The sequence below is a fragment of the Battus philenor genome, unplaced genomic scaffold (genome assembly GCF_028537555.1).
Source record: "Battus philenor isolate CCGP_79_NKW_IND1 unplaced genomic scaffold, ilBatPhil1.0.hap1 SCAF_19, whole genome shotgun sequence".
NCBI classification, from domain to species: domain Eukaryota; kingdom Metazoa; phylum Arthropoda; class Insecta; order Lepidoptera; family Papilionidae; genus Battus; species Battus philenor.
The window spans coordinates 10708623-10736009 of NW_027181681.1; the positions used below are offsets into that span (position 1 = coordinate 10708623).

Here is a 27387-nt window from a genome sequence, read left to right on the forward strand (position 1 = left end):
CGTCCATCTGTACGATAAGATGCAAACAAACCGACGTGCCGTTATAGTTGTACAAATAGAATACAATAAAATATACGTTGAATAGCTGACACTGGGTCTCTCGTCGCAACAATAGATCTGGCTGTATTGTGGTGCGGACTATTTGCGGATTCTAGAAGAATCCGTGCCTCTTCCTTTTGCTCTCCCTAATTGTAGCTTCGTTTGTTTCTTGATTCTTAAAATATTAATAAGTTTTGATTACATTTTACTGTACTTATTACTTTATTAAAAAAGTGATTTTTGCAAGATGGAAAGATTCTCACATCATATCTCCTAAACAATCATTAGCTGCCGGATATAGATTACCATTAAAGACCATTCTGCCTCCCTCTAAATAAATTCTAATAAGACCATTAGAAAGAGGCCTGTATTTAGCTTCTTCCGAGGACCTTAACAAGGTTGTTGTCAACACTTGGTCTCCACTTTCTAAGAGCATCCGTTGGGCCGTGTCGGCTCCTTTCGTTCGCTTACGAATCTTCTCCTCAAATCTCATCATCGAAAGAAATATCCTTGGTTCGTTGATTGACTTTCCCTGTGGCAACTTATCACAAGTAACATAAATTGGTTGCTAACCTTCACCTTTAGATTTGTTATAGGATATTTGTCGAGAAGATATCTCATTGCTTTCATATGATATTATTCTAAAAACATATACATATCTTAACATTTTTATAACTTTTTATGTATATTGCACAAGTTGCAAAAAGCCGTCGTGAATTAATTCACTGCGGCGTCTATTTTTGTCACAAAACAATAGAATGTAAGTATTGCTGTATTCCGGTGTAAGGGCGCCGTAGCAAAAATGCAAGGCTAATGAGATGTAACGTTTTAAGTGGTAGGCAGAATTCAAGTTTTAAGGACATTTCACTTGACATCAAGTTCTATCAATGTTTCATTGTGCAGTTTGTTTATCATACAAGGAATTTTATAACTTTAACTTTATATCAGTGTTCTAAATGGAAAAAAATTCTATAAAAGATTTCATTCTCGTCACAACCGCAAGGCGTTAACTGTCTATGTCTGACAGCTTTTCCGACTTTCCCATAGATTTACAATAGAACCGATTAGAAGCGGTCTTCATTCTGCGTCTTCCGATGACAGGAATGAAGAGCCTGATTCGATCTTGTCAAATAAGAAAATGAAATACGCCATTGTAAGAAACATGATGTCGTAATGGCTTGGATTTCAGTCGTAAAATGTCTACCCGTCCCTATGTCTGGTACATAAGCCTCCCCCAAAGAATTATAAAAAGATCGGTTGGGAGCATCTTTCATCTAGCATCTTCCAGCGACCTTAACAAAGTCGTCTTTCAATTTATCTAGTGAACTGCGCTTTCTGGTGTGTCATATATTTTCGCTTTAAAAAATTATTCGGGTTTTTTCGATCGAGACCCTAAGAAAAGTTTGATCTTGCTACCAATAACCCCTTCTAAGGGTTTTTGTACGTACAATAGCAATTTTAAAAAGACCTTTGCAAGATTTGTATATAGAAATTACTTCGATAAAAGATCTTACGGCATATGTTTTCAACGTATATTTTTGTGTTTCAATTTTACTTTAATTATCATCATGTTTTATTTTGTTACGAATGTTTGAATACGTATTTCTGGTAAGATAATTCGTGCTACTTTAAATAGTAATTTACATTGTGAAGAATTGTTTTTATATAATAAAACATAGGAATGAATTGCTTTCATTACTGGTTTAAAAATATTTGGAAAATTATTATGTAAAAAAACTCGACTGAATTTCTTATGGTGCGGTTGAAACGGAGGTTAAAGTTGAAGGATACCTCAATAAGTAGCTTAATTAAATCTAGTTTTCACTATAATGTGCTCTTCTAGCGTTTTTACTGTGACGATGTATGCCATCACACAATTGTCACAATTAATGATCCTAAGAGGATAATGATTTGAATATACGAATATGGGGAACCATCTCTCAATCGTTTATAGTAATTTATGTGTTGTCAACTTAAAGCGTTATCAATGATCCTGATTAACATATAAATCATAACACTTGTGACGAGTTTATACGACGAATAACAAGGATAGAGGTTCTAAGGTTTCGGAGTGAACACCGTTGATCTGCAAGCAAAGGTCATCTAATCACAAATTGGACAGGTGACCTTGTTCAGGATGTTGAAAGACGCTTCCAATCGGTATTGGCAATGTACAACTGAAGTGTGGACATTCTATGGCAGAAATGATAATATTGGTAAAGAGTGTTAGAACAGCAAGCTACTCCTATACAATTCCATACAAAAGACATAAACGCAAAGTTACAATGTATACGCCCGTTTGTTTATATGACTCAAAATCAGATTACTAATGTTTGCGTCATTCTGTTTCAGTGGACGCGGTAGGAAACTTCTAGATCCGCGCCAACTTTGATATAAGATCCGCTCTAAGTTTTAGATAAGATCCACAAAGTACGTGCGTACTTACCGCGGAGTTTCGATTGTGATCTAAGTTGGCGAAGCTTTGCCAATGTAATTTCTTCACTAAGAAGTCAAATTAAACTTTATCTATTTATGATTAGATTTTCATTTGATATTTCATCACGGATAATCAAATTTATCATTTTAAACTTATCACAGAATATACAGGGTGATTAGATATCGTTGTAAAAGTTTTAAAGGGGACAATGTGTAGCTCATTTTTCAGCAAAAAGCGTCGGAGCTTTTTCAGCTATTTCTAATCAGCCTGTATAAAGTGATCACTATAAAATACGTTACATTAATTATTCTTTTCGTATTAAAATACGTCAGGGTAATAATTCTGGCAGGAAAAAATCTGCAAGTATAGAAGTGAACAACAATTAATTTTATTAAAAATTGAAAGGAATTTTGAAAAGTTTTTTTTTTTATGTTATTAATTATTTGTAGAACCATTTATAAAAGTTTTTTAAATGAGATTAAAATCTTAAAATTTTTTACATCTTTGACCAATCATACTGTAATTAAATTCATTTGTGTTTGTACAAAGGTTCAACGTAAGGTTATAAATTCCAAAAGCTTGGTTACCAATGTAATTACGACAATTTACCAATGTACTCGCATTATGTCCACTATCGAGTACAAAAAAGTTTAGATAAAGTACATTCGTGAAGAATAAAACATGAAAATGTTTTCTTTGGATATTTGAGCGGTTGAGATACATTCACTTTCAAAGCTTTTACACAGATAAACGATCTAAATGGGCATTAAAAACAGGAAATGGTACAAAGTATTTTAATTTTCTTAATTATTTAATAATATTCTTAATTATTTAATAATAAATAACGCTATCAACAACGATACGTTTTCTATTTAGTAGACTATAGGGTTCTGGTAATATAGTGAATATATTTTTATTCTAACGTTTTATTTCTAACGATATTTTTTGTTAGGTTAAATTTTAACTAACCTTATCATGGTTTTGATTGATATCAAATGTTTAATAGCTAAGGATTAATATTTTTATGATTTGAATTTGAAAATAGAATTTTATAATTCTCTCCGCTATTTTTCTATTTATTCTCTCCATAAACTTTTACTCGTTCCTCTACGAGAAAAATTAAATAACCATATATTTTTTGATTAATTTTTATTTACTATAATATTTATGTGATTATATTCATCAAGTTATTAAATATTTTTATAGCTAATGAATATATTTCTGCAATGGGATTCTGGAAAAAAATCAAGAAGCTACTTTAGTTGTATTTAAAAAAATGTCGATAAATATTCTATGCTACAAGTTTTTTTTGTGGTGATAGACTGGCTTTTTGCTGACATATAGTTACATATTCACCCTTTAAAGTTTTTACACCTATAACCAATCAGCCTGTATAACATTTATTCGTAAAGCGCTTTCAAAACTATTGTTTACTATCTATCCTTGCAGATTTTATACTGCCATTTATGGAACTATCGCATTACAATAGTAAAAATAAATATTTATATCATATTTTAATCATTAAAGGCTAGGCATTTGAATTCTGTTTCGTATGTTAAGTGACGACCAGGTCTACGATGCTACACGCTTGCCTAGAAGAAACCTATTTACTCTTGACTAGAAGACTCCTAAGTTATAGTTTGCTGGAAACAACGAAGCCGATAGATTGTTCCATAGCTTGACTGTTCGCTCTATACAAGTAGTATCAAACCCTTAGTTGTTTGGTTGAAGGGATTTCAATCATGAATGGATGTATTTAATCCGTAGTAAGAGTTACTATGCTTCAACTGATTTCATAGAAGATGTAAGCGGTATGTCTTTAAAAATGTACAGGCTGTTCTTTTGTTAATTAAGTATATAACAACATATTCTTTTAAAAGATTATATAGTTGCGTTGTTAGGTTGTCATCTGTTCTTATCAGATCTCAGGCATTTATTTTAAATTTTTGGATTCTTCCTAGGTATACCTTCCTGATAGATCTTGGAGTATTAACAACACGAAGCCCGAAATAAAAGTATGTATATTCATTTAAGCTTTGCCTGTATTTACGACGTAAGCGAATAATTTTATTTCTGTGAAATTTCCCCTTTTCGATGCGCTGCTAACGATGATATAATTTTTCCCCTCATAAACACATTTGGATATCAATGAGACATGTAATATATTAAATTTTGAAAAAAAAAATTAACTTGAATTTACATATATTAATAAAGTAGTATATCTGTACTTATTTAATTATCTTTGGCAAATTTTATTGAACATGGATCTATTCTATAGTATCGAGTGAACGAACACTGAAACAAAAGTTTCGCTTCGTGTTACATTACAATAGAATGATTAATTACATTTCAGATATCAAAGATTGATTCATTGTTTATAAGATGATTAAATAATTCATGACCTGTCATTCTGAAGCAATTTTTACTTGTTGATAGATACCTAGTTATACTATGTTCCGGTAAAAATGTTTTACAATTTAAGATATAACAATTCACGCTGGAACACTTTTTAAAATGTCAATTATAAACGAAGTTATTTGTTCGATTTCTTTTTGTTTTAAGTAGAACAAGTCTTTGATAGATGCAAAAAAAATTCTGTTTATCTGTACTCAATCTGTCACCTAGAGAGCGATAGAGAGGGTTACACTCGGAATTTCGAAATCGAATTAGAAATGAGAAGATTCGCAAAAGAAACAAGATCACCGCCGTAGTTTGAAGAAATGCTCGTTTGAACTAGCAGTGGGCCGGGCACAACGTTTGGGCTACCGATGGCAGTTGGGACCGAAAGGTTTTCGAGCTGCGACCACGAGTTAGTCCCCGCGGCGTGGGTAGGCTTCCCACTAGGGGGAAAGAGGTCATAGTTAAGGTCGCTGGAAGTCGCTGGTGAGGAGGCCTTGCCTTGCATTGGGCGTCATCAGCTGAAATGGAGAAGAATATCTCTACCCATAGATAGAAAATAAATATTTTCTACGAAAAAAATTTTACGAAATGTGAATCTACATGACCAAAATTTGAACGGTATATATTCTCCATTTTATCAGGAAATAAACCTGTAGTTTTTCTCAGGGGAGGATTATGACTGAATAGGAACAATACAAAGCACGCACACACTTACATAAACTTTATATCAACATAGCAAATTGGAGATTACATTTTAGTTAATTTCTAATTACGAAATATTGAAAAGGTTCAATATTTTATTGTTTTACAATAAGGATGGTAAAAGCGGCCTGCTTTTAGGGTCTTCTGACAACCTTAACAAGGTGGTCTGTCCTTATTGGCGGACCTTCAACGCTTGCTTCCATGATCTGTACTCCGAAGTCTACAGACCCTTGCTTGCATCTGTTCTGCATACTATGCGACTTGCCTACTGCCAGTTCATTTAGCCAAACTGCTAAGGTTTTATCTACGGATTTACATATTCTTGGCACGTCTAGTGTAATTTTGCCAAAGAAGACAAAGTGTAGAGGTAATTAGGTTTAAATTATTCTCGTGCGGGCAATATAAATTGCAAGGTTGACTTTAATGAGATATCGAAATGAGCTGTTTATAAAATCGATGTTATTAGCGAATGTGAGTTTGCATGTTTCTACTAATGACGCCTCACTCGCTGTATTTTGAATGAACAGACATCAGTTCTGTAGCGAAGTGAACTGAAAGGTCAAGGCGATTGCACGTGTGTCGACAGCGCTCCACAGCGCCCTACAGAGCTCTACTTCGCTGTCAAGCTCTATTGAAAACATTTTTGAACGTCATTACAATGTTTTGAATTCCTTCTGAAAGCGTATATTTAAGTACTTGTGTTTTTTATTCAGATGCCAAGAATAAAAAGTGTACATGCACAAGATTATTAAGGGAAAAAAACACTAAGTTTAATGATTTCCTAGCAATATATACGTATTCATAATATACTAAACTATTTTCAAGCAGAGCCGTACAATTCTCGGGAAATAATTTAACATAATTCACACTTTGTGCATTAATTATATAGGATTACCACTGTTCAAAGATAGTGTGTTGACTTATTATGATACATTAAAGGTTTAATACATTTCTTCTTCTGAATATTTCTCTTCGTGCTGTTTATTTGAATTTTCTTTTAGCTGGTACAAGGGATCCCTCGCCGTGTATGTAGCCGCAAGTTTTAGCAATAAAAAGTACACCGACGTGAGAAAATTTAGTACTTTAAATTACTAATACTCGAGACCACCTAGCTGTCTTCGATTGATGCTTCTTTATTCGCATTGGCTTCTTATTCTTCAAATAATATACAATAAATCAAACTGATAACGAAAAAAAAACTACAATAACATTTAGGTAATTTAAAAAATATTTATTTTAAACTTTAGTGTATTTAAGATATATTAAATTAGTTTTATTTAATAACAGAAATCTAAAAAAATGTTATTTATTATTTAATAGTTATTAATAATAAGGAAGGTTTTTACAGTTGTATGTTTAATAATTCAAAGATGATAAATTAAAATTAAAAAAATGCTTATTAAATAAATGTAACATACATCAAAACAAACTACTTTACAGCATTAATTATTAACATAAATTACCAAAATAAATACCAATAAAAAATGATATGCATTTAAATTTACAACGAACAAAAGAATACGGCTACCTTTTACGACTTTGTATCCAAAACATCTGTTTGTTATAATTACTTCTTCTAGCTGACAATGAATGATCAATTCTAAACTTTACAGTTAAAAAAAGGTTTATTTAAAAACTTATTGCTTATGGTAGTAAGTTTCGATACTGAACATTAAGTTATTCATTTCTGCACCAATAAGTGCGTAAATATATTTAAAACTGGCAACGTTCAATTGACCATTTGAAAAACTTACATTTTGGTGCGACTCACCCTAAACGACTGTCTTTGTCATTTATTTATTGTGCATCACAAATGCAAGTCGCACTGGAAATAGTTTTTTTTTTTCATAAAATTTCTACAAAGCATTAGTAAACATAAAAATAAGATGTATGACTTCGATACAGTCATTCTCAAGTTGTAGTTTAGATTTAGTCATTTTTATGTGGTAATGATGTTGTCTTATATTTATTCATGTAAGGCAATAGACGCCCAATGCAAGGCTCAGATCTTCCCCAATGAACGTCACAATGATCGGTCTTGCTCCGCCCACACCAACAGTGAGACCGCCGGGAACCAGAGACCGATTTGTTAGATAAACTATCCATTGTGGGATATATAAAACAATCGCTACCCTTAGTGGGAAAACTGTGTGGAATCCTATGAAAATTGAACCCTTTGTCGCCGCGTACAATAACCGAGAGAGTAAATGCGGTGGACCTATTTTACACCAGACTTACACGGCGTATTCACATTTATACTAATTACAAACTATCGTTAAGAACAGAATGAATTTTGTTATAATTTCCAGGAAACAAACCACAGTGAAAAGGCGCATGAAATATATTAAATAATATACGTTTTGAAATATTTGTCAAACTTTAAAATTTTGATATTTGCCTCGTAATAATGTTAACTTTTTTTAGTACAACGGGATTTTAAAAGCGAGTATGCGACATGACACACTATACTGACTAACTTTGTATGTATAATACATTACATGTTTTTTAAAATTTTGTTCTACATTTATGAGAGTTTTACTGCAATGTACTGTTTGTTGGCATTATTGATGTTGTAAAATGAATCTCGCAAGGATCGAAACAGCCATTTACGAAGTAAATTGTTTCTTTGAAAAACTGTGTCCCAACATATGTATATATACATGTATGTATATACATATACATATATATGTATATACATACACATACCACACAACCAACAAAAATGATAATGAATTTAATGCTATTTACATTTTTATCCCCAATCGGCCCCTTTGATACGATTATTTATAAGCGTTGGGATATTTTTGAATGGGTTAATGCTATAGCTTAAAGAGAATTGATTAAAAAGAAACATAATACATATAAACGACAAAATTACCTTTATATAATATACTATTAACCTGAGAAAGAAAATAGAAATGAATTTGTTATAAGTGACATTTTTAGAGATAGGAAATGCTTTTAAGAATCACCTGTAACTATACGTAAATTATTAACATTTTTTTAATAACGCCATAAGTCTAAAATCTTCTCTATTATTAATTTAACACAGATTGTTCGTGTATTATTTCATTCGTATTTAGATTTAGGTAAACGTTTAGATATAAACTAGCGTAATTGTGGCCAGGGCTGTATACGTCTGCAATAAGCAAACTTATTTAAATTTGTATAACATTATACGAAACTAAGCTCAGCATGTATTGTTTTGCTCTTGTTGTAACTATTCATAATTAATATATTTATAAATACATATAATAATTAACCCGATTGATGCTTACTACAAGGTATAGGCTGCCCCTAAAGATCGACACGATTGCCGGTCTTTCGTTAATGGCATTCAGCGAATGCTCCCGTCTTTAACTATGTCGGTTCAACAAATAGATGGCCTATCTATGCCGCGTTTATCAGTCTATGATCGACGCTTTTGGCCCCGACAGCCGTCGCTTACACTGGCGATGTGCATCGCCCACTACAACTTCTAATGAACAATCCTTCGAGCTACGTCGGATACTTTAGTTCTTTTGCGGATCTCCTCATTTTTGATACGATCTAGGGAGAAGGGGAAGCTTTGAGCATATCCTTGAGCCTACTTGAACATCTTTATTAGTCGTATTTTTGAAAATTAATTAGAGTTAAAAATATTGTATAAAGAGTTAGTTTCGTTTTACTCTGAAAAAACATATATTTACACATACATGACACATAAAACATTTTCTAATTACCACGTTCCTTTTGCTAATTTTGTATGCAGCAAAGCTTCGGGTCTGTAAATACATTACAGTGGAAAGCTTGTTAACATTTACCTTTTATACCAAAGTTAAATTCCGTACCGTAGTCACAGCGGGAGGAATTTCTAATTTGTGCTGTGCACAGAAATAAAGCTTAACGTTGTGTGCTAATGTGCAGGAGATAGTAGATGATGTATTTAAAAGACCTGTACCAAATAGACTTAGTTGTGAGTGCAATGCCGCGCTGTGCTATACAGAAGTGAATGCATGGCCGTATCAATCGATATTTAAATTGTAAAATTGATCATGAAATTAAATAAATGTATTGTGTGGTTTAGGTTCCATCTTGTTTATTTTTGCGTAAAACCTTCTAATACACATCATATTGCAAGGAGCTAAAAAAATCAAGGGAAGCTTATAGTTGTCGTCAATAGTAAAAAGGTTATAGCGTTATAACGAGTAAGATGCAATCAATAAACTTTGCAATATCACTGTAATACAAAATATGTAATGGTAGCGAAGACTGTCATGATTGGCTATGAATATCAGTCATGAAACAACCATCTAAGAAGATATTGCATATATTTTAAATCTATTGATTCTAATTATTATATATAAGGCAAATGTGATTAAATGTAATAATTGTTACATTTAAGTCATAAAAATTTGGTGAAATGTATGGAAGTCAAAAATGTATGGAGTTGTATGGGAGTAAAAAATACTATTTAAAATTTATAACAGATAATATGAAAATAAAGATGTATAATAACAACTCTCAAGTCGTGTAGGGATGTACATTTTCTTAAATTACTCTCTTGCTTCGCTTGTTTCTTTTAAAACGACGAAGTGACCTATTTCAGATGCTTCCAGTCGTAGCGGTGCCGAGTTCACGATAGCGTGAATATCAAAAGGAACAAAAGTCAGCCGGATTAGTAGATCCGTGATGTGCAAACACAATTTTTATGTCGGCACAGCGGTGCAAATATATATACAATAAAACTCTGTCTGCAGTCTTTACTTTAATTTACATTACTTAACTTTGTTGTTCAATTAGACGATAGTCGTTATTCCATTGTTACGGTAAATTGAGGAACGATTAAGCCAATTAATGACGTTAGTCTTTAATACTGTAAATTAAGGAATGACTTGTCCAATTGATGACGTCATTCCTTGTTAATTTAGGGGTCACTGAGCCAATTTATGTCAAGTCGTGTGCCCTGTATGAAGAATTACTGTGACGTTGGCCGTAATTCTAGAAAATTTAGGAACAAGTAAGCCATTTAATGATGTCGATAGTCATTGCGGTTAATTTAAGAACAAGTAAACCTATTTATGACGATTGTTATCATTTCAGTAAATTGAGGAACATCTTCGTTAAATTACGGTGTAAGAAGTTATTACAGTATATTGTGAAAATACCAAGTCATGTATGATTTTATTCGTGATCTTGTATACTTAGAAATTTTATTCGTGACCTTGTAGGAATAATCTTTTGCAATCTATGCCGAAGGCCGATATTCCAGTAATTTTAGGAACGGCTGAACTAATTTTTAGATTTTAATTATAACTCTAGGTAAATTAAAAAATAACGTCATTTCATGAGGTAGGAACGACTACGTCTATAAAGAATTTAATTAAAGTTGCAATGACTGCAGTCAAAGTGAACTTAAGCGTAAATAGTAAAGTGAAAGCGAAGCGCGGTGCGTACCTAACTCACCGTCGTGCATCGGATCGATGGTGTGTATCATGAGCTGCAGCAGACCGTGGCGGAACTTGGCGGCGGGCGGGGGCGCCTTACTGGAGCCCGGGGCAGCGGGTGCTGTGCCCGTCGCCGTGTTGGTGCCAACTGATGTCTCACTCGACGTCGTCGCATTGCCGTGCTGTTGGTAATAGTCGTATATTAGATGACTTGCGATCCCACCTTTTATATTTTATTTACTTTTCCTTATTTTACAATAAAAATATATAACACCGAACAACCACGGGCGTTACCTTGCGAAACTCCGTCCTAACTAAGAAAGTGACTAATATATAGCTACTTCCGCTATGCAGCAGTAGCAATGAAGTGCACCGCCCGCCAGCCCGCTAATAAATGCGCGTGCGGCAAACAATGCGAAACACAACTACCACCGTTAATCCACTCTCTACACGTGTTTCAACACTCCACGGGGCATCCTAAGGAGTAGAGAAGGTGCACGCGCATTTATCAGCTATATATTAGTGACTTTCTTAGTGACTTTCTTAGTGACTTTCTTTTCTCTAAGTTCGTCGGAAGATGCTGGAAGGTCACTTCAAACTGGTCCTAATAGAAATATGGGCGAAGCCTATGTCCAGTTGTGGAAGCTCTCATCATTTATTCCTATGTCCCCAAGTTGGGGCAGACGGCGTCCACAGTACGTCGCCATCCCGAGCGAAATCGGTCCGGTCATGTACTGTTTTAGTGTCTTTAATCGTATCGTTTAAGCGAGTTATTAGCCCACTATACCCTAGCCAGTTGGTGGGGCTGCCACCTTGGAGTCTGCAGGCATGGTCGGTTTTATATCGGGTTGCCTCCCTAGTGTTTTTGTTTTAAGGCGAAGAAGATTCGCCTTTTGTCCTGCACTCTCAGCTTAGCTGCACCTGGAGGTGGAGGCAACGCGGTAGCGCGGTTGCAGCAGTTCCCAGGAAGGACGACGAGGACGTGAGGTGATTTGGACTGGCCAGGGCTCTGCTTTAAACTTGGCGTTCCGCCACTAATACAGCAGATGATGGCATGGCATTTTATAGGTAATAGTAATAGTGTACGCCCTACTAATATTGAAAATAAGTCCTTGAAAAATATATCAATATGCGACATACGTAATGACTTTTGTTACCACAGTATAACGATGTAAACGAATGAATATTTATATAGATTTATATCGAACCTTGATTCTGAATGTGTAAGCATCCACTTATATTCGTTTGTGAGTAGATTTGAATTTGATTCGATGAGTTACGTTTCATGAATTTAATATGAAAATGGAATTTGTTTTTGAACAATAAGCTTCGATTGGAAATGTTTTTAATTGTTTTGTTTATTATTTATTTTGACTATTATAAGAACTTAATAACTTTTTATGTCCTTATTATAATAATTTGTCTATGATTCAAACATGGGGTTACTCATAAGCATAAAAGTTTTTAAATAAAGTGTCGTCACCCTGAAATTTGTAATAATAATTAAATTTTTCTATAGGAATGCGACTGGATAGTAACTTCAGGCACTATGAAATCTACACGAATTTAAATGTAGTAACACAAATTCTGAAAACGCTTTTAATACCATATTATTATTGTAAAGTTTATTAGTTCTCAAACTATTGATTTTTGAATTAGATGTAATATATATTAATTGAAAGCAATTGAGCTATTTATTCATATTTTAAAGTTTTTACATCTATGACACAATAGCTCTGTTTAAAAGACTGTTATGAGCAGGGCAAGGTTCTCAGCGACTACGAGGCGGTTGAGACGGTGTGAACCTTAGTGGAAGGTTTATTAAAGGGGTCGATGACATAGTCGAGATCACTGAATGTAGGCAGCACAACACAGGTCATCATGGCGATCTTTGGGTGTGGCCTGTGCCTCGAAGTGTGCTCCTTTTCGCTAATATTATGATGATGAAGGTATACCTTTCTACGGAACGAATATATTTTTTGTTGCTATGCTAAAGCCTCGCTTAATATCACTTCACGTTACCATAATTCTTATCACTAGAATGTATTGTGACCTTAATAGTATGCGTCATATATTGTAGTGTTTTTCAATATTTATGACGTCATCATTGTTTTCATTATTCGTTGTTGTTTCAGTCAATAGACACCCACTGTAGGTCTCGCTCGAATATATTTACGGAGAAATTTATTATAATTACTACGCATGGCAGGCGGGTTGGCGACTACAGTCTTGCTGCCCATCCTCTAGAACCATTTTTTTGTGAATAATGGCAATACTATATAATTAATGCACAAAGTGTAAATTATATAAGACTGGATCATCGGCATAGAATCCGTGACATAAATCTTAGTCCTCTACAATGGGCTACCACTGTGAGAGATTCATTATAATTATAATAGAAAATTAAATAAATTTAAAACTTGTTAAGTTTTTATTTATTTATTTATACACTTAAATACTTCTTATGCAAAGTATTATAAAAATAATAATCGATATTACCAAGTGGTGGTAGAAATAAAATGTAAGAACAAACATTACATCGAAGTTAACTGAACTTTTTTTATCTATTGGCTGATACGGTGATGAGAAGCGTAGTCGGTACTGGCATAAAATAATACTATTCGTACTGTATGTTTGCCTTTAAAATCACGTTAAATAAAACCAAAATTAATACACCGCGTAACTAGCTAGCTTGATAAAAGTTTAATGTGACGGTTGCGCAAAACCGAAATGTCGGGTTAATTACCGCTGCTGAGTGGTCCGGGGGGAAGCGTTGTAAAGCACCACTTACACTGCCCCCTAAACACACCCACAAATATAATGATAGCTCTATCAATGTATCTACTAAAAACAAAGATTTGTCGGTTAAAATTTTAAAGGGGTTGCTGACAAATGATTTATACATTATAAATCATTTGTCAGCAAAAAGCTTTAAACATTATACATTTATTAACTGAAACTGTGTATAAAATATAATATCATTATAAAATACATAAAAGGGGTTAATGTATTGCTAATTTATCTGCAGTTTACCGTACAATGACCACAGGGATAGATAGTAAACAATAATTATAATAGTACCAGCATTTAGCCGAATTTTAAAACCGCTTTTTACCACTATACTATCATTATGTTATTACTTATATACTTTATATGTCAGTAGTTGTATATATATATATATATATATATATATATATATATATATATATATATATATATATAATCCAGTTTATAACAGCCAAAGTCAAAATGGGCTCTAAACTATCCTTTTACCCCTCCTTTTGCCCCTGCTACGTGAAGAGCTTACATTTAACTTGGTACGAATGTTTTTGCAAAGATAGACGTGCTTATAATCAGTAATTTATGCTAATCATCCCTAATCTGACACTATTATGTAAAAAGTACTACTTATTGTAAAACTTAATGCATTTTCTTATTACTTTTCCCTTACGCAGAACATAAAGAAAGCCAATAAGCAAGTAAATAAAGCAGAAAAAAAAATAAATTGTTTTGTTGTATAAAATGTATTTCACTTTAAACGTACTCGTAGCATACTCTTCAGTTCAATAGACTATTCGTTACTTATCAAGGCGTTTATCAACGTAAAGCCTCCGTTAATAGGTCAGGCGATAACTGTACCACAAGTTATCTCTTCGTATTATGTTCTTTGAAGCTTGCAGTGAAGAGTGATATAAGTTAGGTTAGGTTAGGTTAGGTATCTCTCCCGTGTGGAGTTGCCAGACCTTCCATCGGGCGCGTCCCCCGGGTGGCGGATGGGGGAGCGCCACCCAGATGTGGGTGGTATTGGGCATGTTCCGGCGTGGACCAAAACTGGCAGGGTTAGGGGCGTACCATCGGTTCTTCCCAGAACCGAGAAACGGCCAAGGACTGCACAGTCCGAGAGACGAGCCGCTCAGGCTTGAGGTAGCATCCCGTACCCATCTTTAAGAGATGGGACAGAGGATGTGACCAGTGCGGTGATGTTCCAGGTGCACTCGGCTTCTGCCGACACCGGACAACCCGTAATCCCAGTAGGGACCGGGGGCTCCGTACCTGTACGGAGCTGCGAGGAAGAAAACCTCTTCAAAAATAACCCTAATCCCAAGGTTGGACCGTGCCGACGGGATGAATGGCTGGAAGGGAGTTCAGTCACAAGCGCGAAGGGACCTCACCCTTAAAAGGAAAAAAAAAATATAATGGACGCAGTTAAAAAAACAAATTTTCCCCAGGGTGGTACCAGCGATGCTGGAGAATCCACCCCTGGGCCTTGCCCAGGCAGCCCCGCCGTATCTGGGGGGGGCAAAAACTTGCGTCGCGGCAACGCTTCAGCGTCTGCCGCTGGGCCCTTAACATCCGGGGCCCAAAATTTTAAAGAGCCGGAGGTGCCGGGCCGTCTATCAGGCTCGGTACGTGATAAGCGCGGGCGATCTATGCGCTCCGCCGGTTTGGCGATTAGTACGGTCGGAGAAAGCGACGGCGGATCAGACGCCTCTCGCGCATCGGTCGGCCCTGGCGCGTTCTCGAGGGCCGGTAAGAGAAAGGCCAAGCCTCCGAGCCCTGGTGCTGTGGCCGCAAAATATGCGGCTTATTCTGCCCAGGAGACCGAGGGCACGGAGACGGTCGGCGGAACCGACAGTGACGAGGAGGGACTCTTCGACCCCTCTGTGCAGCCATTGCGCACTAGGTCGAAGAAAGGGCTCCCGAGTCAGGAGCAGTTGGCTCGCGAATTGCGAGCATGTGCTGATCCCCGGCAATATGCAGAGACCAACCTCCTGGCTATCGAGAAGGTGACGGACCGGTCCAGCAACCTCAAGGGCACGTACGTGCGTAGCCTGAGGCTCGCTGCGCGGAACGTCAAGGCAGCATTGGAGGAGATGTCGCGCAGGACGGCGGGCGACTCCACCGTCGAGAAGTTAGAGCAAGAAAACGCAGAATTGCGTTCTCAGCTTTCCAGCCTTTCTGCGAAAGTGGAAAGCCTCACGATGGAGCTTCGTCGCGTCCGTAGTGCTACAACGGAGCAGGTCAAGGCAGCTGCCCCCTCGCCTCCGCGGGCCCGGCCAGCACCAGTGCCAAGGACGTCCGCGTCTACCGAAGAGGGACTCATGCATCGCATGGGAGCCCTCATCGAATCGAAACTGGCTGCCTTCGAGGCCAAACTGTTCCCCGACAGGGCAATAAGGCCGCCGTTGGCCGCCAGTAGGACTGGACCGCGTCCGACTCAGTCGACCGTCCCTTCCGAGCCGCTCGCACCGCCGCAGCCTCCACAAGCACCGCCGGCATCGCAGCCGCCGCGACCGCGGCGGTCTAGGCGCCCCAGGAGGAAGACTGCGCCTCCTCCTGTGCCGGAACTGCCTCCAGTGACAGCACCGCCTCCGGCAGCGTCGGCGATCACGACCCGGAACACCTGGGCTGAGGTTGCCCGAAAACCCAGGTCGGCGCCACGGCCCGTGCCTCGTCCGAGTGCTAAACCGCCTGCCGCACCCAGGAGCCGCGGGACCAAGAAGGCGAAGCGAGCTCCCACTACGGCGGCCGTGACGGTTACGCTGCCGGAAGGCTCCACCTCCACCTATGCAGAGGTAGTAAAGGCGGCGAAGGCAAGAATACGGCTGGCGGACCTCGGCATCGAGGCTCTGCGCCAAAAACGTGCCTTGACTGGAGCGCTCCTCTTGGAGATCAGTGGAGAAGACTGTGGCCGAAAGGCAGACGACCTCGCGGCGAGGATGCGTGAGGTCCTTCGCGATGTGGCGGTTAAGATCAGCCGCCCCGTCAAGACGAGCGAAATCCGCTTGAGGGACCTCGACGACGCCGTCAGTCCGGGCGAGGTCGCGGAAGCAGTGGCAGAGGCGGGCGGCTGTTCGGTGGACGACGTCAAGGTCGGGGACGTCCACCGAACAAACACGAGCATGGGCACCTGCTGGTTGCGGTGCCCGGTCAAGGTGGCCCATGCTCTGGTGACTGCGGGGCGCGTGCGTGTGGGTTGGGGTTCGGTGAGGGTGGCACCCCTGGAACCCAGACCCATGCACTGCTTCCGGTGCCTGGAGAAGGGACACGTCGGCGCCAGGTGTCCCAACTCTGTAAACCGGAGCACGCGGTGTTTCGCATGTGGCGAGTCTGGGCACAAGGCAAGAGAGTGCGTGTCATCCGCACTCAAATGCCCTCTGTGCTCAGACCTTGGGTTGCCCTCCAACCACCGGCTGGGTAAGAGGTGCGGCCCAACGCCGGGTAAAGGCAGGAGGAGTAAAAAGACTCCGCCTGCGACCACCAGCACGGCGGCCGCAGCGGCACCGACCGCAGCGCCGGGCGTAAGCTCGGACATGGAGGTCGCTTAGACCTCTATTCCCGCCCTTCAGAGTCCTCCAAGGTAACCTGAACCATTGCCGGAATGCTCAGGACTTGCTGATGCAGACCGTCGACGAGTTTCGGGTTGCCTTGTCAGTAGTAGCGGAGCCCTATAACGTGCCTGACCATCCTTGTTGGTTCGGCGACGACTCAGGGTCCGTAGCTTTCTACTGGAGGGGCGGAGAGGGTACCCCACCCTGCACCTTATTATCTAAGGGACAGGGCTATGTCGCCGTTAAATGGGGTCCCTTGGCCATGATAGGCTGCTACGTGTCTCCCAGCAGGTCTCGCGCCGACTACGAGGAGTACCTGGATAGGGTGGCGGACTGCGCTGCGGCCTGCCTCCCCTGTCCGTTGATCGTCCTTGGAGACTTTAACGCCCACAACAGGGCGTGGGGGAATACCAGGGACGATCCGAAGGGAGACACCGTCTTGGAGTGGGCGGCCGGACTGGATCTCCGACTTGTCAACAGGGGATCCGTCAGCACATGCGTGCGCTGGCAGGGGGAGTCGGTCGTGGACTTAACATGGGCGACTCCCGCTGCAATGCGTATGCTTTCGGGCTGGCGGGTTGCAGAGGAGGTGGTCACTCTTTCTGACCATCGCCACATCGTTTTCGATGTTGCGATCCGCAGGCCCGTCGCTGACTCTGGCGGCCGTGACGGCAGCACTACGCGACGCTGGTGTTTGAAGCGGCTAGACAAAGACCGGCTAGAGGCCGCCGCCTGCGTCGCCGATTGGCCGAACGCCGAAGAGGTTCTGTCCGAACCGGAGAGGGGAGCGAACTGGTTCCGGGAGATATTGACGCAAATTTGCGACGCGTCGATGCCCCGGGCCGGTCGTCCCAAGCGCAGGGGGGTGCACTGGTGGTCGGCGGAAATTGCGGAACTTCGCAAGGTCTGCTTGCTGAGCCGCCGCCGGTACACCCGAGCCCGAAGGAGGCGAAGGCAAGCTCCGGAGGAGGAGATGGCCAGACTGTACAGGGAGTACCGGGCGGCTACAAAGGCGTTGCAAAAGGCGGTAGCTGGCGCCAAGGCTCGGTGTTGGGTCGAGCTCCTGCAGGGACTCGACAGGGATCCGTGGGGGCGTCCATACCGAATAGTGCTGGGAAAACTCCGGCCATGGATGCCCCCGACGACGGAGACCTTAGAACCGGTCTTTCTGAGGAGGGTAGTAGATACTCTTTTTCCGGAAGATCGGTCAAGTCCCTCCGCGCACCCCCCGGCACAGCCGTGGGAGTGGACGGATGAGACGAGGGTAACGGCGCAGGAGCTGGATCGAGCCGTGAGCCGTCTCAGAGCGCGAAACACCGCGCCGGGGCCCGACGGAATACCGGGTCGGGTCTGGGTACTTAGTCTGGCGTCTTTGGGGGGTAAGCTGGCGGAGCTTTTCACGAGCTGTCTCCGCCGAGCCACGTTCCCCACGCCTTGGAAGGAGGCACGATTGGTCCTCTTGAGGAAAGAAGGCAGGGCCGTAGAATCTCCCTCTGCGTACCGTCCCATATGCCTGCTGGACGAGTGCGGCAAGCTGTTCGAAAGGATAATTGCCGCTCGTATCGGCGAGCATCTGTCTCGCGTCGGCCCCGATCTTGCCGACAGCCAGTTTGGCTTCCGTCGAGGGCGTTCGACCGTCGACGCGATCATGCGCGTTCGGTCCTTGTCGGAGCAGGCCGTGTCGCGGGGTGGTGTAGCGTTGGCGATAAGCCTCGACATCGTCAACGCTTTCAACTCACTGCCCTGGGATGCGATAAGGGAGGGACTGATCCAGCATGAGGTCCCTCCCTGCCTGCGAGGCGTCATCGGCGATTACTTGCGAGACAGGTACATCGTGTACATGGACCAAAACGGAAGGAGTAACCGGAGGGAGATCAAGCGCGGGGTGCCGCAGGGGTCGGTCCTAGGACCACTCTTATGGAACCTCGCGTACGATGCGGTTCTGCAAGTCAGTCTCCCCGCCGGCGTGAGCGTCGTTTGTTACGCCGACGACACGCTGGTAGTCGCCAGCGGAGACAACTTCGAGAGGACCAGGGAGCTCGCCGAGCTTGGGACGGAAGTCGTCGTCGCTAAAATACGCGGGCTGGGGTTGGAAATAGCGCCAAACAAGACCGAGGCGCTATGGTTCCACCGGTTGCCTCGAACGAGGGAACCTCCCGACTCGCGCGTTCGCGTCGGTGGGCAGGATGTCACGGTGGGGCGGTACATGAAGTACCTCGGCCTCACTTTGGACAGCCGCTGGGGCTTCGAAGAGCACTTCGATCGCCTCGTCCCCCGGATTGAGAGGATAGCGGGTGCCATGCATAGACTGCTGCCTAATCTCGGGGGACCCACGGAGGAAGTCCGCCGCCTCTATGCAGGGGTCGTACGGTCCGTAGCCTTGTACGGGGCGCCCGTGTGGGCAAAAAGGCTGGCGATTCGACGCTGTAGAACTAAGATCTACAGCGTCCAGCGGAGGATGGCCATACGGATCGTACGCGGATATCGCACGATATCGTTCGAGGCGGCGACAGTCCTGGCGCGCTTTCCGCCCCTGGACATTCTAGCGGAGTCGGATGCGAGGGTCTACGACCAAGTCCGCACCCTCCGCCGAGACGGCGGTGGCGAGCCGAACCGTGTGCTCGAGGCGGTCAGACGGCAGGAACGGCGCAGGGCGCTTGCGACGTGGCGCGCTAAGCTCTCGGAAGAGCGCTATGCGCGCAGACGCGTCGTTGGAGCGATCCTGCCCGTCTTCGAGGCCTGGATGCAGCGACGAGACGGAAGGCTCACCTACAGGCTTACGCAGATGATCACCGGGCATGGATGCTTTGGTGATTACCTGTGTAGGATTGGTCGCGAAGCGACGGCGAACTGCTTCCACTGCGGAGGAGCCGCCCAGGATTCCGCCTCGCACACGTTTGCGGTCTGCCCGGCGTGGCAGTCGGAGCGGCGGATTCTGGCGGACGAGATCGGACAGGACCTTTCCTTGCCAGCAATCGTGTCGGCGATGCTGAGTGGGTCATCGGCGTGGAGGGCCGTGGCCTCTTTTTGTGAGACCGTCATGGTCCAGAAGGAGGCAGCCGAACGGGATCGGCAGAGGACAGATCCCGCTCGGAGACGACGCCGTCAGCGCAGAGACGTGCCTCGCGACGGCCCTCCGAGGAATGGTGCTCCCCTACCATGAACGGGGCCTTCGGAGTCGCGGGAGTTTAGGGTGGGGGCCCTAAACTCCCATTAGCTTCGGCGACTCTGAGGCGGACGATGGTTCGACGTGGTCCCGAACCATCGCGATAGTACCACGAGGGTTTCGGGGGTAGTGTATCCACGCATACCCCGGGACGGGCTATCGAAAAATAGCAAGGCGCAAGGGAAGACCGCGTGGCGATCCCTGACCGGGAGATACCGCGGTCCCCCGTTTAGCGCAGAGGGCGACCACCGGGGGGGGTTTTAGTGGGTAGGAATCCCACATACCCCTGTCCTTCCCCCAGAGGCAGGGCATCTTGAATACCGGAAGATTTCCCCCACCGAAACAAAAAAAAAAAAAAAAAAAGGTTAGGTATCTCTAGGCATAGTGCTTCACAGGAATTTTTGTTTGAAGCCTAGCCAACTTCGTACTAAACTATCACGCTCCTGCATATGATTTTTGACTTCAGAACACTACACTTTTTGTAAATAGAACATATCATTGAGTTTCAAGTGTAATGAAGAGTGTATTATTTTTACCAGAACTTATCCTGATATTACAGACAATTCTAGATTTGAAGTAGATGTAACACCTCATTGTTATTAGTAAGACGTATTACGGTACGACGTAGGAGTCTAAGTTTTTAATCTGTGCATTGTTATAAGTAGGACAAGTCTAGGTTCTATATAGGATTCTGTATTCGAAGTCTATGTAACACAACATTGTGATAAGTAGGACAAATCAAGGTTCTACGTAGGATTGTATATTCGTAGTATATGTAATACCGTATTTTTGTCAGTCAAACTTATCACGTTGCTACGTAGGAGTTTTATATTTAAATCTATGTAACACCGCATTTTTGTCAGTCAAATTAATCACGTTGCTACGTAGGAGTTATAAATTTAAATCTATGTAATAATGCATTTTTGTAAGAAGAAAAAAAATCAAGGTGAAGTGGTGTATTTGATGTCTATGAAACTGTACATTGTGGTGAGTAGGACAAATCAAGGTGCTACGTAGGATTCTATATTTGAAGTGTATACAACACAGTATTGTTGTAAGTCGTACGTATTGCGGTGCTACGAAGGAGTCTAAATTTTAATTCTATGTAAAAACGTATTGTTATAATTAGGACAAATCAAGATGCTACGAAGGGTTCTATATTTTATATCTGTGCAACTCCACATTGTAGCAAATAGAACAAATCAAGGTGCTACGAAGGATTCTATATTTGAAGTGTATATAACACAGTATTGTTGTAAGTCATAAGTATTGCGGTGCTACGAAGGAGTCTAAATTTTAATTCTATGTAAAAACGTATTGTTATAATTAGGACAAATCAAGATGCTACGAAGGATTCTATATTTTATATCTGTGCAACTCCACATTGTGGCAAATAGAACAAATCAAGGTGCTACGAAGGATTCTATATTTGAAGTGTATATAACACAGTATTGTTGTAAGTCATAAGTATTGCGGTGCTACGAAGGAGTCTAAATTTTAATTCTATGTAAAAACGTATTGTTATAATTAGGACAAATCAAGATGCTACGAAGGGTTCTATATTTTATATCTGTGCAACTCCACATTGTAGCAAATAGAACAAATCAAGGTGCTACGAAGGATTCTATATTTGAAGTGTATATAACACAGTATTGTTGTAAGTCATAAGTATTGCGGTGCTACGAAGGAGTCTAAATTTTAATTCTATGTAAAAACGTATTGTTATAATTAGGACAAATCAAGATGCTACGAAGGATTCTATATTTTATATCTGTGCAACTCCACATTGTGGCAAATAGAACAAATCAAGGTGCTACGAAGGATTCTATATTTGAAGTGTATATAACACAGTATTGTTGTAAGTCATAAGTATTGCGGTGCTACGAAGGAGTCTAAATTTTAATTCTATGTAAAAACGTATTGTTATAATTAGGACAAATCAAGATGCTACGAAGGGTTCTATATTTTATATCTGTGCAACTCCACATTGTGGCAAATAGAACAAATCAAGGTGCTACGAAGGATTCTATATTTGAAGTGTATATAACACAGTATTGTTGTAAGTCGTACGTATTGCGATGCTACGAAGGAGTCTAAATTATATTCTACGTAAAAACGTATTGTTATAATTAGGACAAATCAAGATGCTACGAAAGACACTGCATTTGAAGTCTATGTAGCATCGCATTGTTAGAAGTCTTACATATTACGATGCGACGTAGGATTCTAATTTAGGTATATGTTACAATTCATTGTTCTAAGTAGGACAATTTAAGATGCTACAAAAGATTTTATATTTTAAGTATGTACCGCAATGTTATTACTAAGATTTCTTTTGATGCTACGTATGATTCTTGATTTGAAGTTTGTTATACCGCATTTTGAAAGTAGGATGTATCAAGGTGCTATGTATCATTGTAAAAATTTAGTATATATAACACTGTATTGTTAATATTATGACTTCTATTGATACTTAGTAGAATTCTATATTTCATGATTATGCAAAACAGTATTGTTGTGAGGAGGACATATGACGGTGCTACGTAAGATTCTATATTTAAAGTTTTTGTAACAGGGCACTGTTAGGAGTAGGACTAATGATGTTCCTGCCTAGAGTTTTATATTTAATAAGTGGAAATTAAAGAAAATCATGTAAAATTTTTGAAAACCTGCTTTCTATTTAATGGAAATTAGATATACTAGAAAAATATTGCAAGCATATATCATCATATCGTTGTAGATGTTTTCTTTTTAGATTTAGTCAAATAATTCAAATTTATTGTTAAACTATTTGCGTAATACGAAGATAGAAACTTAAGTCTTAAATTTAGATAGTAATTTATTTCAGTTACTTCCCTCACCAAGCAAGCGTTTTCGTATTTATGTTAAACTTGATGAAGTCGTTTAGCTTTATTAATGGAGTCGTAAAGTAAATTAGTGTTAGCTTAGATAAAGCCTTAAGACTTGAAGAGAAAGACCTTGACAAAGAGGCATTTACAAGTTTCATAAGTGTTCGGAAATGTGTTAGCTTTTTTTTTTTAAAAAAAAACAGTTATTAAATGCAAATACAAAGCTGTTATAAATATGTAACATATTTCCCTTTTGTTTGGAAGGTAATGGTAGAGAGGACAATTTGAGAAATGTAGGGGACACGAACGCGCGAACATCACTCCATCCCTTCCTTGACCCGATGAGTAATGACTCTTATCAACTATCTCTTTGTCTGCACACCCTGTACCAAGTTATTGATGACTCTTGCTATCTCTACAGAGATTTTACGCATGTAATGGTAATGTTAAAATAATGGTATACAATTTGTTCCATAACATATTTGTAGAGGTTCAGTTTCGATGTTATCATAGACATACACCAACCATTCACAAACCTAAATAACGAAGCTGAAACTGTTATAAAGGTACAATAATAGCAGACTATTTTAACTTATTCAGCTATTTTTGTAATGTGAACTCACAGTTCAACATTGTCGGCTAAATTCTGCCATTTTGCAAAAGGTCTAGGTTAAGTGGGTCATTATTCTTATTGGCCGACCCCGCTTATCAACGAAGCCTGTTAATGACGTTATTATAGGTTATATCACCTTTTCACACCACCGCACCGCCCTTATTTCACCAAAGCTACAATTGCGGAGGTTTTGTTGATGTTATTTATATATTAGGTTATCTAAACGAATGGTATAATTTATAAAGGAGTTTGATTTAACCTGAATTTTGTAAACAGTAATTTTGGTTTTGACATTTGAAAGTATATGTTCGCATATTGTGTCCAAATTCAAACATATAAGGTAGAGTACTGATAATAAATAGCTTAATGAATAGCTAAGCTAAGAATTATAGCAGTAAGCTAAAAAAAGTGAACATCAAGTAGCAAACACAGATGACAAATATACGAAAACTGGGAGATTTATGTCACATTAAATGTTCGTCGTGTCGTACGATTTATTTTATAACAATAGCTTTTATATTAACCGATAATTAATGTTGCCGTTCGTTGAATTGTAAAACAGCGGTAAAGCAATAGTTTGCGTGAAATATAACGTTAAATAGCTCCCAACGGAATCACTTGCGCGTGTGAACCGCACATTGTTACAGATTAAAAACGTAATTAAAGCGACTGCGATTTTATATGCTATAATTGTTTTATATTTACGATATGTTAGGATAATTATTATCAATAAATCCTAAAACATATTTAATAGACTTGATTGCGAAAATAATGGTACAAAATAAAAAACAAAATTTAACAGGTTCAATCATTCGCTCAAAATTATATATTTATTTGTAATATGATTGAAATATAGATTAAACAGGTTAATAAGTAAGAGGCGTAAAAACTTTAAAGCAAAAAATAAAAAAAATTATAAAGTGATCACTTTAAAATAAGTACCATTATTTTAAATTTTCTCCTGGAATACAACAGGTCAATAATTACTGGCAGTACAAAGTCAAAAGAGACAGTGTAAAGAAAAGAAAATACTTTTTCGTAATACAACTTTTAAAATATTTTTTTCTGAAATCTGAAATTGATTTTCGAACAGGGTGTATCATAGGTTAATTAACAGCAAGATATTATAGGACATAGATATCATATCCCGTTTTACAATGGGTTAGGCCCGCGAATCTCTTTGAGAAATTAGTATAAAAATATATTCTTATGATAATATTTAGAACATTTCCAATGACAAGGAACCGTGAAAAACTGACTGTACCGAATTTTTGACTGCAAAATGACTCTAATTCATTTGTAACGAATAGAATCAGAATTTTAAATAAAATAAAATTCCGCAAAACATTATTGTACTACCATTAAAAAAATTCAAAACGCATATTAAAAATAAATTAACGGCAAAGCTTATATAAATATTTCAATAAATGAATGTTTAAATGATAAGAATCCTTGACAGTGATGTAGCTTAAATATTTTGATTTTATTTAGGCAATATCTGATAAAGTGTATGTGTATAAATCTGTGTTAAACTTTATTAAAAGATATATATTTGTGGAGTTTCCTCCTGCTTCTTCCCTACAAGGATAACACCATGCAATGCAGAGTAGAGTCAAAAATAAAATGGATTAAAAAATAAATAGATTATAAGTTGACCATCAATAAGTCTTGTTAAAAGTTCCAATGTTGTATAAGTGAATTTTATCTATATCTTATATTATCTTAAATTATATTTCATAAACAGTTTTAGTGTATTTAGTGTATATCTGACTTTAATCATTTTAATAATTGACATGTATTATTGTATGTGCCATTCTATAGTGTAATAAATATTTATTTTATCTCAAATAATATTGGGTCTCAAAATGACTGATCTGATGTTGAAGAGTGTTAACGACAGTGATCAATCTTCCCACGCCTTCCGTATAAACAAGTCATTGGACATGTAAATCTCACAGGGTTTTGTGTAGAGTTTAACATACGTTGTAAAGGATGCCCTTATTGTATCATAATATGTAATATATTATTTTACGGAATTATTTGAAATATATTTGACATATACTTACATAAAGGCAAGATCACACACGTACAGTCAGATATAAAAAAATATTAGGAATTTACAACGATTTACTTCTTATATCTAAAATATTTTCTGCCGTAACGTGTGTAGTGTTGTGTTGGCAACTAAATCAATGCTGATTTCAAATAAGAGGAAAAATTCATAATTTTTGTTAACAAATATAACTTTATTCAATTAGATATTGCCCGTCCTTTTCGATAAACTTTTTCCAATTTCGACACTGCCTGTCTTTTAAGGCTTCATCTCCATATACGACATATAACTTCTCTTATGCTTGCGATGTGTTCTTATATTCGAAAGTAATACAATAAAATGTGTTGGAAGAACACGACGTTTTTTTACATTTTTAAATTGAAATAAAAACAAAACTGTAGATCTAATCGATTTAATTCTTTTACTTATTAAAAGTAAAAGTCCACACAATAAAAAAATATAGGTTAGATGATTGATCACGATTTACACATGTAAAGTGAATCTAACGACAAAAATGGCAATGACTTAGTTGCCAGCCCAATAATATTACCCCTCAGACTTTCCCATTTAATTACGTATATTGTATGTATTGTTTGTATATGTACGACATTTCTAGTAATAGCCTGTGAAATATATTCTGCTATATGATAAATGCTAAAATATGAAATCCGCAAAAGAACCAAGGTCACTGAAGTAGCTTGAAGTTTTTGAATTGCTCATCTGAAATGGCTATGGGCAGAGCACATCGCTCGTGAAACCGACGATCGCTGGAGGCGAAAAGTCCTCTAGTTGCGACCACGAGGGCGATCGAGTACACGCGGAGTGTGAAGGAGCACCGAGAACAAAGTCAAGTTCACGGGAAGTCATTGAATGTGGAGAGTGTAAAACTGATCATCGGGCCTATTTTCGGGACAGGCTTATGCAATGAACGTTTATTAATTATAAATTAATATAAATTTAAGTAAAAGGTAAACAAAGAAATAATAATAAATCAAAACAGAACAAAATGCAATCCTGTAGTATTCTGGTGGTAAAGCGCCGAAAGTTAGGTGATAAATGAATAAATGAGAAGGAACAAAAGATGAGAACGCAAAAAATAAGATAGAAAAATAACATATTTTGTAAAAACATTTCCTGTGTATCCAAGACAGAACGATAGGCCTTTAAAAACGGTGGCTTTTAAAAATACGCCTATTGGCATATGGCATAACATGATGGTATCATATGTCATTTAAATATTTTTTTTATTGAATAATAAGCTTTTTAACTAACTAACTAACCGCCAATTTACTTTTACGATACGTTCTGGGTTTAGTAAATGGTAGTTTTGATCAATCCATCCAGGTACAAGTGTACCGGGCTATGGGACC

General features: G+C 39.3%; 1 protein-coding gene across 1 annotated transcript in view; it reads right to left on the minus strand.

Moving 5' to 3' along the window:
- Nckx30C (solute carrier family 24 member Nckx30C) overlaps positions 1–27387 on the minus strand; it is a 124539-nt gene that overhangs the window by 27238 nt on the left and 69914 nt on the right. The window contains exon 3 of the mRNA XM_068764351.1: positions 11015–11186. Coding sequence (XP_068620452.1) covers positions 11015–11186 — 172 coding nt within the window. The remainder of the gene's footprint in view (positions 1–11014; positions 11187–27387) is intronic.